General features: G+C 49.6%; 1 protein-coding gene across 1 annotated transcript in view; it reads right to left on the bottom strand.

Annotated features, from left to right (window-relative positions):
- The window catches only part of LOC143285658 (plasminogen-like), a 44,851-nt gene extending 33,611 nt beyond the window's left edge, over positions 1–11,240 (bottom strand). Inside the window, exons 1-3 of the mRNA XM_076593056.1 lie at positions 11,180–11,240; positions 7,556–7,683; positions 867–1,055 (exon numbers count right to left, since the gene is read on the bottom strand). Coding sequence (XP_076449171.1) covers positions 867–1,055; positions 7,556–7,683; positions 11,180–11,199 — 337 coding nt within the window. The 5' untranslated portion in view covers positions 11,200–11,240. The remainder of the gene's footprint in view (positions 1–866; positions 1,056–7,555; positions 7,684–11,179) is intronic.
- Between the last annotated feature and the right edge of the window lie 3,760 nt (positions 11,241–15,000).

The following is a 15,000-nucleotide window of genomic DNA, read 5'->3' as shown; positions in this document are numbered from 1 at the left end:
GTCGTCTGAAGAAAACATTCAAAACAGCAGGAAATATTTGATAGAAAAAATATGATCCCTTCATGCTTTCATATGATTTTCCTTGTATCTGCTGTCTGTATACCTGTCTGTATACCTGTCTGTCAGTCTGTCTGTCTAACCTTTGACTCTCTCTGTCCTTCTGACTCTGTCTCTATTCCGCCCCCCCTCTCTCTCTATCTCTCTCTCGTTCTTACTCTCGCTCTTTTGTTTCTGAATTAAGTTAACGATGTAAGGATGTTGCTTTGCATGTCATTGTGTCAGTATCATGTGTGTATTTATTGCTGTTTACGCTCGTATTGTTTTTGTTGTTGTTGTTGCTTTTCGATGGAATTTCTTGTGTTACTTGTAATTGTTTATTTCTATATTATCCTTTCCAGACCCCCACGTCCCCCACTTCTTCTCTCCCTCCCCCTTCCCTTTTTTTGCCTTAAAAAATATTTTTTTTAATTTTCTTCTCTTCTTTTTCTGAAGGCAGGATGTAAAAAAGCTGTGTAAGCTTATTCTTATACCCTCAATAAAGATTATTTTGATTTGACTTCACACACACACAAACACACACGCGCGCGCGCGCACACACATGAGAAAACGTACAAACTTCATAATCCTCCCATATCCATTATCTTACCTTCTTCACATGCACAAAAAACACTTGAAGGAATAAATAGATAAATAGATAAATAAATTAATTAAACAACAACAACAACAACAAGCGCGCGTTTACCCCTCCCACGACACACACGTACTCAAACACATCCACACACACACACACACACACACACACACAGACACACACACACACACACATGCGTTCCATCCTTCCTTCCATCCTTCCTTCCTTCACTCACGTGTGCAAACCGGCGCCTGTCCAGTGTAATTGAGGTTGTCATTCGCGTTGCACGTGCGCGTGGTGTTGCCCTCCATGAGGTCATAGGTTTCGAAGCACTGATACGTCACGTTGCTGGAGCCATCCGCCCCCACGGTCCACGTCCTGTAGGCGTTGGCCACCGGCAGGGGCTCCTCGCAGGGACCCGCTGCTGTGAAGCGACAGGAAAAGTTTTGAAAAATAAACAAAGTTAAATGAGGTCCCACACCCTTTTACAGGCATCGGGGGCAGTGACCTCCTGTCTCCTAGTGTCTGGGGCGTGGGGAATCAAGTCGGGGCCCAATCCACCTTCCATCCAGGCCCAATCCACCTTCCATCCAGGCCCAATCCACCTTCCATCCAGGCCCAGTCCTTCTTCCATCGAGGCCCAATCCTTCCATCCAGGCCCAGTCCTTCCATCCAGGCCCAATCCTTCCACCCAGGCCCAATCCACCTTCCATCCAGGCCCAATCCTCCTTCCATCCAGGCCCAATCCACCTTCCATCCAGGCCCAATCCACCTTCCATCCAGGCCCAATCCTCCTTCCATCCAGGCCCAATCCACCTTCCATCCAGGCCCAGTCCTTCCATCCAGGCCCAGTCCTTCCATCCAGGCCCAATCCACCTTCCATCCAGGCCCAATCCACCTTCCATCCAGGCCCAATCCACCTTCCACCCAGGCCCAATCCTCGCCTTCCAACGATTCACCTGGGGGGAGTGGTGAGAAAAATGGGATCGGAATAAAGTATCTGTCCCAAAAGGACACAACTGGCTTGTACCCTGATCACTGGTGGACACTGGATCACAAGTCCGGGCCTCCTCCCCCCCCCCCCCACCTAGTATTGATAAGAAAATAGTTATGAGAACAACAACAACAACAATAATAACAACAACAGCAGCAACATCAACAATAATAACAACAACAATATTGATAATTGATAATGATGATAATGATAATATATTCATTTCGTGCTTCAATTCATCGTGTTCGGAAACAAATCACAGTCATTTCGCACCAACGCCCACATGCATGCCTCACTCCACAACAAAGGGGTGGACAGGGTGGACAGCCACATCCATGCCTCACTCCACAACAAAGGGGTGGACAGGGTGGACAGCCACATCCATGCCTCACTCCACAACAAAGGGGTGGACAGCCACATCCATGCCTCACTCCACAACAAAGGGGTGGACAGCCACATCCATTTCTCACTCCGCAACAAAGGGGTGGACAGCCACATCCATGCCTCACTCCGCAACAAAGGGGTGGACAGGGTGGACAGCCACATCCATGCCTCACTCCGCAACAAAGGGGTGGACAGCCACATCCATGCCTCACTCCGCAACAAAGGGGTGGACAGGGTGGACAGCCACATCCATGCCTCACTCCGCAACAAAGGGGTGGACAGGGTGGACAGCCACATCCATGCCTCACTCCGCAACAAAGGGGTGGACAGCCACATCCATGCCTCACTCCACAACAAAGGGGTGGACAGCCACATCCATGCCTCACTCCACAACAAAGGGGTGGACAGGGTGGACAGCCACATCCATGCCTTACTCCGCAACAATGGGGTGGACAGGGTGGACAGCCACATCCATGCCTCACTCCACAACAAAGGGGTGGACAGGCTGGACAGCCACATCCATGTCTCACTCCACAACAAAGGGGTGGACAGGGTGGACAGCCACATCCATGCCTCACTCCGCAACAAAGGGGTGGACAGCCACATGCATGCCTCACTCCACAACAAAGGGGTGGACAGGGTGGACAGCCACATCCATGCCTCACTCCGCAACAAAGGGGTGGACAGCCACATCCATGCCTCACTCCACAACAAAGGGGTGGACAGCCACATCCATGCCTCACTCCGCAACAAAGGGGTGGACAGCCACATCCATGCCTCACTCCACAACAAAGGGGTGGACAGCCACATCCATGCCTCACTCCACAACAATGGGGTGGACAGCCACATCCATGCCTCACTCCACAACAAAGGGGTGGACAGGGTGGACAGCCACATCCATGCCTCACTCCACAACAAAGGGGTGGACAGCCACATCCATGCCTCACTCCACAACAAAGGGGTGGACAGGGTGGACAGCCACATCCATGCCTCACTCCACAACAAAGGGGTGGACAGCCACATCCATGCCTCACTCCACAACAAAGGGGTGGACAGGGTGGACAGCCACATCCATGCCTCACTCCACAACAAAGGGGTGGACAGCCACATCCATGCCTCACTCCACAACAATGGGGTGGACAGGGTGGACAGCCACATCCATGCCTCACTCCACAACAAAGGGGTGGACAGCCACATCCATGCCTCACTCCACAACAAAGGGAGGGACAGCCACATCCATGCCTCACTCCACAACAAAGGGGTGGACAGGGTGGACAGCCACATCCATGCCTCACTCCGCAACAAAGGGGTGGACAGCCACATCCATGCCTCACTCCACAACAAAGGGGTGGACAGGGTGGACAGCCACATGCATGCCTCACTCCACAACAAAGGGGTGGACAGGGTGGACAGCCACATCCATGCCTCACTCCACAACAAAGGGGTGGACAGGGTGGACAGCCACATCCATGCCTCACTCCACAACAAAGGGGTGGACAGGGTGGACAGCCACATCCATGCCTCACTCCGCAACAAAGGGGTGGACAGCCACATCCATGCCTCACTCCACAACAAAGGGGTGGACAGGGTGGACAGCCACATCCATGCCTCACTCCGCAACAAAGGGGTGGACAGCCACATCCATGCCTCACTCCACAACAAAGGGGTGGACAGCCACATCCATGCCTCACTCCGCAACAAAGGGGTGGACAGCCACATCCATGCCTCACTCCACAACAAAGGGGTGGACAGCCACATCCATGCCTCACTCCGCAACAAAGGGGTGGACAGGGTGGACAGCCACATCCATGTCTCACTCCGCAACAAAGGGGGGGTGGACAGCCACATCCATGCCTCACTCCGCAACAAAGGGGGGGTGGACAGCCACATCCATGCCTCACTCCACAACAAAGGGGTAGACAGCCACATCCATGCCTCACTCCACAACAAAGGGGTGGACAGCCACATCCATGCCTCACTCCGCAACAAAGGGGTGGACAGGGTGGACAGCCACATCCATGCCTCACTCCGCAACAAAGGGGTGGACAGGGTGGACAGCCACATCCATGCCTCACTCCACAACAAAGGGGTAGACAGCCACATCCATGCCTCACTCCGCAACAAAGGGGTGGACAGCCACATCCATGCCTCACTCCACAACAAAGGGGTAGACAGCCACATCCATGCCTCACTCCGCAACAAAGGGGTGGACAGCCACATCCATGCCTCACTCCACAACAAAGGGGTGGACAGCCACATCCATGCCTCACTCCACAACAAAGGGGTGGACAGCCACATCCATGCCTCACTCCACAACAAAGGGGTGGACAGCCACATCCATGCCTCACTCCACAACAAAGGGGTGGACAGCCACATCCATGCCTCACTCCACAACAAAGGGGTGGACAGCCACATCCATGCCTCACTCCACAACAAAGGGGTGGACAGCCACATCCATGCCTCACTCCACAACAAAGGGGTGGACAGCCACATCCATGCCTCACTCCACAACAAAGGGGTGGACAGCCACATCCATGCCTCACTCCACAACAAAGGGGTGGACAGGGTGGACAGCCACATCCATGCCTCACTCCACAACAAAGGGGTGGACAGGGTGGACAGCCACATCCATGCCTCACTCCACAACAAAGGGGTGGACAGCCACATCCATGCCTCACTCCACAACAAAGGGGTGGACAGGGTGGACAGCCACATCCATGCCTCACTCCACAACAAAGGGGTGGACAGGGTGGACAGCCACATCCATGCCTCACTCCACAACAAAGGGGTGGACAGGGTGGACAGCCACATCCATGCCTCACTCCACAACAAAGGGGTGGACAGCCACATCCATGCCTCACTCCGCAACAAAGGGGTGGACAGCCACATGTATGCAGAAACACACAGAGTGAAAAAGAACGTTGGTAAAGAAAGCGTGCGCACACACGCACAAAAACGCACGCATACTCACACATTCACAGACACGCTCACATAGGCACTCACGGATACACAGAAGAGAGAGAAAGAGAGCGAGAGAGAGAGAGAGAGAGAGAGAGAGAGAGAGAGAGAGAGAGCGGAACGGAATAGTTTATTCACATCTATGCCTCAGCCCCAAGTGAAGGGGTTAACATGAACAGTGTGCAACTCAATAAAACATGAGGAAACAAGCATGAATAAAGACAACAAAGCATGATTATATTCATTTCACCAAGTGACTACTTCTCTAAGTTTGTGAGCCTTATACAAAAACAAGGAAAAATCACGAACGGCCTTGCTGTAGCTTGACGACATTAACAGACACACTTTAAAAAGAGAGGGATGTTTGTAGTATTTTGGTTTTACAAACATTTCACGAATATTTCATCACACTGGGCATCAAAGGACAATGTTATCCATTTTCTTGGGATTCATTACACAAAGGACAAACTAAATCATTCGAACTAGAGGTTTGAGAGAGAGAGAGAGAGAGAGAGAGAGAGAGAGAGAGAGAGAGAGAGAGAGAGAGAGAGAGAGAGAGAGAGAGAGAGAATCACAAGTGGAGAAAAACATACAACGATGAACTACCCCTGAACGACACAAGGAAGTCCTACCAATGACAGGCTAAGCACGGTGACGACAATGACGATGACAGTGATCTACCAATGACAGGCTAAGCACGGTGACGACAATGACGATGACAGTGATCTACCAATGACAGGCTAAGCACGGTGACGACAATGACGATGACAGTGATCTACCAATGACAGGCTGAACACGGTGACGTCAATGACGATGACAGTGATCTACCAATGACAGGCTGAACACAGTGACGTCAATGGCGATGACAGTGATCTACCAATGACAGGCTGAACACGGTGACGTCAATGGCGATGACAGTGATCTACCAATGACAGGCTGAACACGGTGACGTCAATGGCGATGACAGTGATCTACCAATGACAGGCTGAACACGGTGACAATGACGATGACAGTGATCTACCAATGACAAGTGGAGAAAAACATACAACGATGAACTACCCCTGAACGACACAAGGAAGTCCTACCAATGACAGGCTAAGCACGGTGACAATGACGATGACAATGATCTACCAATGACAGGCTAAGCACGGTGACGACAATGGCGATGACAATGATCTACCAATGACAGGCTAAGCACGGTGACGACAATGGCGATGACAATGATCTACCAATGACAGGCTAAGCACGGTGACGACAATGGCGATGACAGTGATCTACCAATGACAGGCTAAGCACGGTGACGACAATGGCGATGACAATGATCTACCAATGACAGGCTGAGCACGGTGACGACAATGACGATGACAGTGATCTACCAATGACAGGCTGAACACGGTGACGACAATGACGATGACAGTGATCTACCAATGACAGGCTGAACACGGTGACGACAATGACGATGACAATGATCTACCAATGACAGGCTAAGCACGGTGACGACAATGGCGATGACAATGATCTACCAATGACAGGCTAAGCACGGTGACGACAATGGCGATGACAGTGATCTACCAATGACAGGCTAAGCACGGTGACGACAATGGCGATGACAATGATCTACCAATGACAGGCTGAGCACGGTGACGACAATGACGATGACAGTGATCTACCAATGACAGGCTGAACACGGTGACGTCAATGACGATGACAGTGATCTACCAATGACAGGCTGAACACAGTGACGTCAATGACGATGACAGTGATCTACCAATGACAGGCTGAACACGGTGACGTCAATGGCGATGACAGTGATCTACCAATGACAGGCTGAACACGGTGACGTCAATGGCGATGACAGTGATCTACCAATGACAGGCTGAACACGGTGACAATGACGATGACAGTGATCTACCAATGACAGGCTGAACACGGTGACAATGACGATGACAGTGATCTACCAATGACAGGCCAAGCACGGTGACAATGACGATGACAGTGATCTACCAATGACAGGCTAATCACGGTGACAATGACGATGACAGTGATCTACCAATGACAGGCTAAGCACGGTGACGTCAATGGCGATGACAGTGATCTACCAAATGACAGGCTAAGCACGGTGACGACAATGACGATGACAATGATCTACCAATGACAGGCTGAACACGGTGACGTCAATGGCGATGACAATGATCTACCAATGACAGGCTGAACACGGTGACGTCAATGGCGATGACAATGATCTACCAATGACAGGCTGAACACGGTGACGTCAATGGCGATGACAGTGATCTACCAATGACAGGCTAAGCACGGTGACAATGACGATGACAGTGATCTACCAATGACAGGCTAAGCACGGTGACGTCAATGACGATGACAGTGATCTACCAATGACAGGCTAAGCACGGTGACGACAATGACGATGACAGTGATCTACCAATGACAGGCTAAGCACGGTGACGACAATGACGATGACAATGATCTACCAATGACAGGCTAAGCACGGTGACGACAATGACGATGACAGTGATCTACCAATGACAGGCTAAGCACGGTGACGACAATGACGATGACAGTGATCTCACCACATGTGGACGCCGCCAGAAGCAGCAGGAAGACACAGACGTTACACGTGAACATGTCTGCTCCACTCCGTCCTTCTCTCGCCCTCTGTCTCTGTGGCCTTTGTCTCTTGCCCTGCCTTTCACCACCACTGCACGGCAACACACACACACACACACACACACCCACACACCCACACACACACACACACACACACACACAAACTGAGGACAAGCCTTATGCAAACAATGTCATGACTTTTTTTTTTTTTTTTTTTTTTGCTGTTGTTTTATATATGTATGTGTATGGAGTGGAGTGATGGCCAAGAGGTAACGCGTCCGCCTAGGAAACGAGAGAATCTGAGCGCGCTGGTTCGAATCACGGCTCAGCCGCTGATATTTTCTCCCCGTGCACTAGACCTTGAGTAGTGGTCTAGCCGCTAGTCATTCGGATGAGACGATAAACCGATGTCCCGTGTGCAGCATGCACTTAGCGCACGTAAAAGAACCCACGGCAACAAAAGGGTTGTTCCTGGCAAAATTCTAGAAAAATCCGCTTCGATAGGAAAAACAAATAAAACTGCACGCAGGAAAAAATACAAAAAATGGGTGGCGCTGTAGTGTAGCGATGCGCTCTCCCTGGGGAGAGCTGCCCGAATTTCACACAGAAATCTGTTGTGATCAAAAGAATTACAAATACAAATATGTACATAATTTGATACTGATAGTGTTTACGGGATGTTGACTGAATTGTTATAATCATTAAAAAATTCTTTGTTAATCCTTTCACTAATACGTACACACACGCGAACATGTACGCACGCACATGCAAAAGAAACAAACAAAACACACCACTGACAACAACCGCCCTCACACTCCACGCCCCCGAAAGAAAAAACCGACTGCTTTACCCACTGGAAGTATTTGTCACCACATTTATCACAGAAACACGAAACAAGCGATTTAGAGCAGTGCATGCACAGTCCCAATTAATCAGTTAACCCATCAGTTTATCCATCTATACACGCTCAGGTTGAGTTATCTATCATTCTGGTTTCAAATATAACCCCCGTGATGTTCAGTCACTGAGTTAAGGGAAGACAGATATAACCCCCGTGATGTTCAGTCACTGGGTTAAGGGAAGACAGATATAACCCCCGTGATGTTCAGTCACTGGAAGACAAATATAACCCCCGTGATGTTCAGTCACTGGAAGACAAATATAACCCCCGTGATGTTCAGTCACTGGAAGACAAATATAACCCCCGTGATGTTCAGTCACTGGGTTAAGGGAAGACAAATATAACCCCCGTGATGTTCAGTCACTGGGTTAAGGGAAGACAAATATAACCCCCGTGATGTTCAGTCACTGGGTTAAGGGAAGACAAATATAACCCCCGTGATGTTCAGTCACTGGGTTAAGGGAAGACAAATATAACCCCCGTGATGTTCAGTCACTGGGTTAAGGGAAGACAAATATAACCCCCGTGATGTTCAGTCACTGGGTTAAGGGAAGACAAATATAACCCCCGTGATGTTCAGTCACTGAGTTAAGGGAAGACAGATACTGGAAGACAAATATAACCCCCGTGATGTTCAGTCACTGAGTTAAGGGAAGACAGATATAACCCCCGTGATGTTCAGTCACTGGAAGACAAATATAACCCCCGTGATGTTCAGTCACTGGGTTAAGGGAAGACAGATATAACCCCCGTGATGTTCAGTCACTGGGTTAAGGGAAGACAAATATAACCCCCGTGATGTTCAGTCACTGGGTTAAGGGAAGACAGATATAACCCCCGTGATGTTCAGTCACTGAGTTAAGGGAAGACAGATACTGGAAGACAAATATAACCCCCGTGATGTTCAGTCACTGGAAGACAGATATAACCCCCGTGATGTTCAGTCACTGGAAGACAGATATAACCCCCGTGATGTTCAGTCACTGGAAGACAGATATAACCCCCGTGATGTTCAGTCACTGGAAGACAGATATAACCCCCGTGATGTTCAGTCACTGGAAGACAGATATAACCCCCGTGATGTTCAGTCACTGGAAGACAGATATAACCCCCGTGATGTTCAGTCACTGGAAGACAAATATAACCCCCGTGATGTTCAGTCACTGGAAGACAAATATAACCCCCGTGATGTTCAGTCACTGAGTTAAGGGAAGACAGATATAACCCCCGTGATGTTCAGTCACTGGGTTAAGGGAAGACAAATATAACCCCCGTGATGTTCAGTCACTGAGTTAAGGGAAGACAGATATAACCCCCGTGATGTTCAGTCACTGGGTTAAGGGAAGACAGATATAACCCCCGTGATGTTCAGTCACTGGGTTAAGGGAAGACAAATATAACCCCCGTGATGTTCAGTCACTGGAAGACAAATATAACCCCCGTGATGTTCAGTCACTGAGTTAAGGGAAGACAATAATTATAACCCCCGTGATGTTCAGTTACTGGGTTAAGGGAAGACAGATATAACCCCCGTGATGTTCAGTCACTGGGTTAAGGGAAGACAATAATTATAACCCCCGTGATGTTCAGTTACTGGGTTAAGGGAAGACAGATATAACCCCCGTGATGTTCAGTCACTGAGTTAAGGGAAGACAAATAATGAAGGACAGTGAACTGAACATGGTTGATGGAAGATAGTCAACGTGGGAAATGGCATGAAGAATGAACATAAAGAAACGTAAGGCTGCCTACATGGCGGGTAAAATCCCACTCGTACTTAGGAGTGAACGTGTGAGTTGCAGTTCACAAATGACCCCCCCCTACCCTCCCCCATACCCTCCCCCACCCCTCTAAAATAAGAAAACAAAAAAAGTATTCGAAACAAAAACAACCCAATACTATGAGCAAGATTCGTGACTGACTTGCTGACACACTGACTTTGCTATAAGCAGTTTGTGACTTCAAAAATATTCTTAACGATGTTTTATTTTATTTTATTTTTTCACGCTGTGATCTTTATTGTAGTCATTGGATTATTGCTTCTGCTATTGTTGTTTTTGTTGTTGAAAACAACAATAATAATGGTTTACATGATGACTGTGACGATTTAACGGAGGAAAAAAAAAATCGAAATCAAGACTGAAAGCGCTGAACAGGAAGCTGCTAAAATTACCCTGGCATCATATATGACGTGGGTTTATCGGTAATCACAAACTTGTGCAATTGAATACTTGGTGAAAGGGGTGATGGTGATGATGCTGATAATAATAATGTGGTGGTGGTGACGGTGGTGATGATGACGATGATGGTGACAGAAATATCAAGATCATGGCAAAAGATCAGAACGTCGATGGTTGTAATACCCAGGTATGATATTCTTATGCTTGTGGACAGAATACAAACAAGAACAACAATAATAACAAGAAGAAGAAGAAGAAGAACAACAACAACGACGACGACGACGACGACGACAACTACAACAACAAACAAACAACAACAATACAAGAAAACAGTGAAAAATATCAGTGTTCATGGTATGACGACGCTCAGCCAGCGAAATCTCTGTCTCTCTCTGTCTCTCTCTCTCTTTCTAATCAACCACTCAAACAAACAAACAAGCAAACAAAGAAACAAACAAGCAAACAAAGAAACAAACGAACAAAGCCAGACAGAGAAAGACCCCCACCAGTGACTCCACAAAGCCATCACAGCCTCCACACAGGAAACAACTCCATCAGTTTGTCCTTCACTTTCCACTCCACACAAAAAACAGCATCACCATAATAATCATCAATCGTAAAGCACGCACAGCGTCAGTCAGTATGGAACAGCAGCCAGGCAAGACAAGACCCAAAGCCCGCGCCCCGTCCCACGTTGTGAAGGTCTGTATCCACTGTCGCCAGGCGAGCGGTGACACACACCGAGACGCGGGCCGCGCGCTGAGATTGGAGTGACGTCATGAGTGGTGCACGCTGATTGGACAGGCAGCCGTCACGTGCAGGAGGAAGGTGGCTGAATGGATAAGACGCTCGTCTGACAATTCAGTGTTCGTGAGGGTCTGTGTTCGATTCCCGCTCTCACCCCTTTCTCCAAAGTTTATTGTCGCTCACACCCTTCTCTCCAAAGTTTATTTGGGAAACGGACCTGAGCATGTGGTCTTTGGGATGAACCGATAAACCGAAGTCGTTTCGTGTGCAGCACGCACTTGGCGCACTGGAAAATAAACCCATGGCAACGAAAGTGTTGTCCTTTGGCAAAATTATGCAGAGAAAACCCCACTCAGATATAAATATCGGCATGGATACACCCTAGGCCTGACTAGCGCGTTGGGTTATGCTGCTGTCAGGCATCTACCTAGGAGATGTGGTGTAGCGTATAAGGAGTGACGCTTACTTGGGAAACTGAAAGTGATTTGTCACGCTCAGGAGACTATTGAATTGTATTGTATTTTATTGCATTTTTTTTGTCACAACAGATTTCTCTGTGTGAAATTCGGGCTGCTCTCCCCAGGGAGAGCGCGTCGATACACTGAGAGCGCCACCACTTTTGTTGTTGTTGTGTTTTGTCTGCCTGCAATTTTATGTTTTCCTATCGAAGTGGATTTTTCTACAGAATTTTGTCAGGGACAACCCTTTTGTTGCCGTGTGTTCTTTTACGTTCGCTACATGCATGCTGCACACAGGACCTCGGTTTATTGTCTCATCTGAGTGACTAGCGTCCAGACTACCACTCAAGGACTAGTGGAGGGGGAGAATATACTGGCGATCAAGGGATTGGAACCAGGGCGCTCAGTTTCTCTGGCTTCCTCGGCGGACGCGTTACTACTGGGCCAACGCTCCACTATGGAGCCAACGCTCCACTATTTTCTCAAGGCCTGACTAAGCGCGTTGGGTTACGCTGCTGGTCAGGCATCTGCTTGGCAGATGTGGTGTAGCGTATATGGTTTTGTCCGAACGCAGTGACGCCTCCTTGAGCGACTGAGACTGAAACTGAAACTCCACTATGGAGTTGTGTCATCTGTGTTCACGTGACAGTGTGACCTGCTTGGGGCGTGTGGCCCAGTGGGCTGTACTTGTCATCCTGTGTTCAGGTGTGACCCATACCACTTGGGGCGTGTGGCACAGTGGGCTGTACTTGTGATCTGTGTTCAGGTGTGATCCATACCACTTGGGGCGTGTGGCACAGTGGGCTGTACTTGTGATCTTTGTTCAGGTGTGACCCATACCACTTGGGGCGTGTGGCACAGTGAGCTGTACTTGTGATCTGTGTTCAGGTGTGATCCATACCACTTGGGGCGTGTGGCACAGTGGGCTGTACTTGTGATCTGTGTTCAGGTGTGACCCATACCACTTGGGGCGTGTGGCCCAGTGGGCTGTACTTGTGATCTGTGTTCAGGTGTGACCCATACCACTTGGGGCGTGTGGCCCAGTGGGCTGTACTTGTGATCTGTGTTCAGGTGACAGTGTGATCCATACCACTTTGGGCGTGTGGCACAGTGGGCTGTACTTGTGATCTGTGTTCAGGTGTGATCCATACCACTTGGGGCGTGTGGCACAGTGGGCTGTACTTGTGATCTGTGTTCAGGTGTGACCCATACCACTTGGGGCGTGTGGCACAGTGGGCTGTACTTGTGATCTGTGTTCAGGTGACAGTGTGACCCATACCACTTGGGGCGTGTGGCACAGTGGGCTGTACTTGTGATCTGTGTTCAGGTGACAGTGTGATCCATACCACTTTGGGCGTGTGGCACAGTGGGCTGTACTTGTGATCTGTGTTCAGGTGTGATCCATACCACTTGGGGCGTGTGGCACAGTGGGCTGTACTTGTGATCTGTGTTCAGGTGTGATCCATACCACTTGGGGCGTGTGGCACAGTGGGCTGTACTTGTGATCTGTGTTCAGGTGTGATCCATACCACTTGGGGCGTGTGGCACAGTGGGCTGTACTTGTGATCTGTGTTCAGGTGACAGTGTGACCCATACCACTTGGGGCGTGTGGCACAGTGGGCTGTACTTGTGATCTTTGTTCAGGTGTGACCCATACCACTTGGGGCGTGTGGCACAGTGGGCTGTACTTGTCATCCTGTGTTCAGGTGTGACCCATACCACTTGGGACGTGTGGCCCAGTGGGCTGTACTGTGATCTGTGTTCAGGTGTGATCCATACCACTTGGGACGTGTGGCCCAGTGGGCTGTACTTGTCATCCTGTGTTGACCAGTGGTCAGGTTCGAGGCCCTGTTTTGTCTCGTGGTGTGGCGTTCTTCGGGGAAAGCACGTGACGCCGATCTTCCTCACTCCGCTCAGGTGTCACTGAGTGCCTGACGGCGTGATCAGAGACAAACACCCCTCTCCTCCACTCCCTCCAAGACAAACACCCCTCTCCTCCACTCCCTCCAAGACAAACACCCCTCTCCTCCACTCCCTCCAAGACAAACACCCCTCTCCTCCACCCTCTCCTCCACTCCCTCCAAAACAAACAACCCTCTCCTCCACTCCCTCCAAGACAAACAACCCTCTCCTCCACTCCCTCCAAGACAAACAGCCCTCTCCTCCACTGCCTCCAAGACAAACAACCCTCTCCTCCACTCCCTCCAAGACAAACAACCCCCTCCTCCACTCCCTCCAAGACAAACACCCCTCTCCTCCACTCCCTCCAAGACAAACAGCCCTCTCCTCCACTCCCTCCAAGACAAACAACCCTCTCCTCCACTCCCTCCAAGACACCCCTCTCCTCCACTCCCTCCAAGACAAACAACCCTCTCCTCCACTCCCTCCAAGACAAACAACCCTCCCCTCCACTCCCTCCAAGACAAACAACCCTCCCCTCCACTCCCTCCAAGACAAACAACCCTCTCCTCCACTCCCTCCAAGACAAACAACCCTCTCCTCCACTGCCTCCAAGACAAACAACCCTCTCCTCCACTCCCTCCAAGACAAACAACCCTCTCCTTCACTGCCTCCAAGACAAACAGCCCTCTCCTCCACTGCCTCCAAGACAAACAAATCAATAAACAAATGGTAAAAAAACACACAAAAAAACACATATACCCATACCCAGGCCCCACTCTCAACACACACACACACACACACACACACACACACACACACACACACACACACACACACACACACACACACACACACACACACACACACATTCATTTGTCTCAAAGACAAACAAAACATCACTCCAAGTCGAAAAGGGCAGAAGAAAAATATAAACGATGCCCCTTCTCTTACGCGTATCACCTGTAGAACAACTGCTTCACCATCAACATGGAATGCTCATCGTACCATATGTAGTACAACTGCTTCACCGAAACGACACTACCATCAACATGGAATGCTCATCGTACCACCTGCAGAACAACAACTGCTTCACCGAAACGACACTACCATCAACATGGAATGCTCATCATACCACCTGTAGAACAACAACTGCTTCACCGAAACGACACTACCATCAACATGGAATGCTCATCATACCACCTGTAGAACAACAACTGCTT

This window comes from Babylonia areolata, chromosome 9 (genome assembly GCF_041734735.1).
Source record: "Babylonia areolata isolate BAREFJ2019XMU chromosome 9, ASM4173473v1, whole genome shotgun sequence".
In the NCBI taxonomy this organism is placed as follows: domain Eukaryota; kingdom Metazoa; phylum Mollusca; class Gastropoda; order Neogastropoda; family Buccinidae; genus Babylonia; species Babylonia areolata.
Note: the sequence above shows the minus strand (reverse complement) of the source record. Positions and strands in the feature narration are given on the sequence as shown.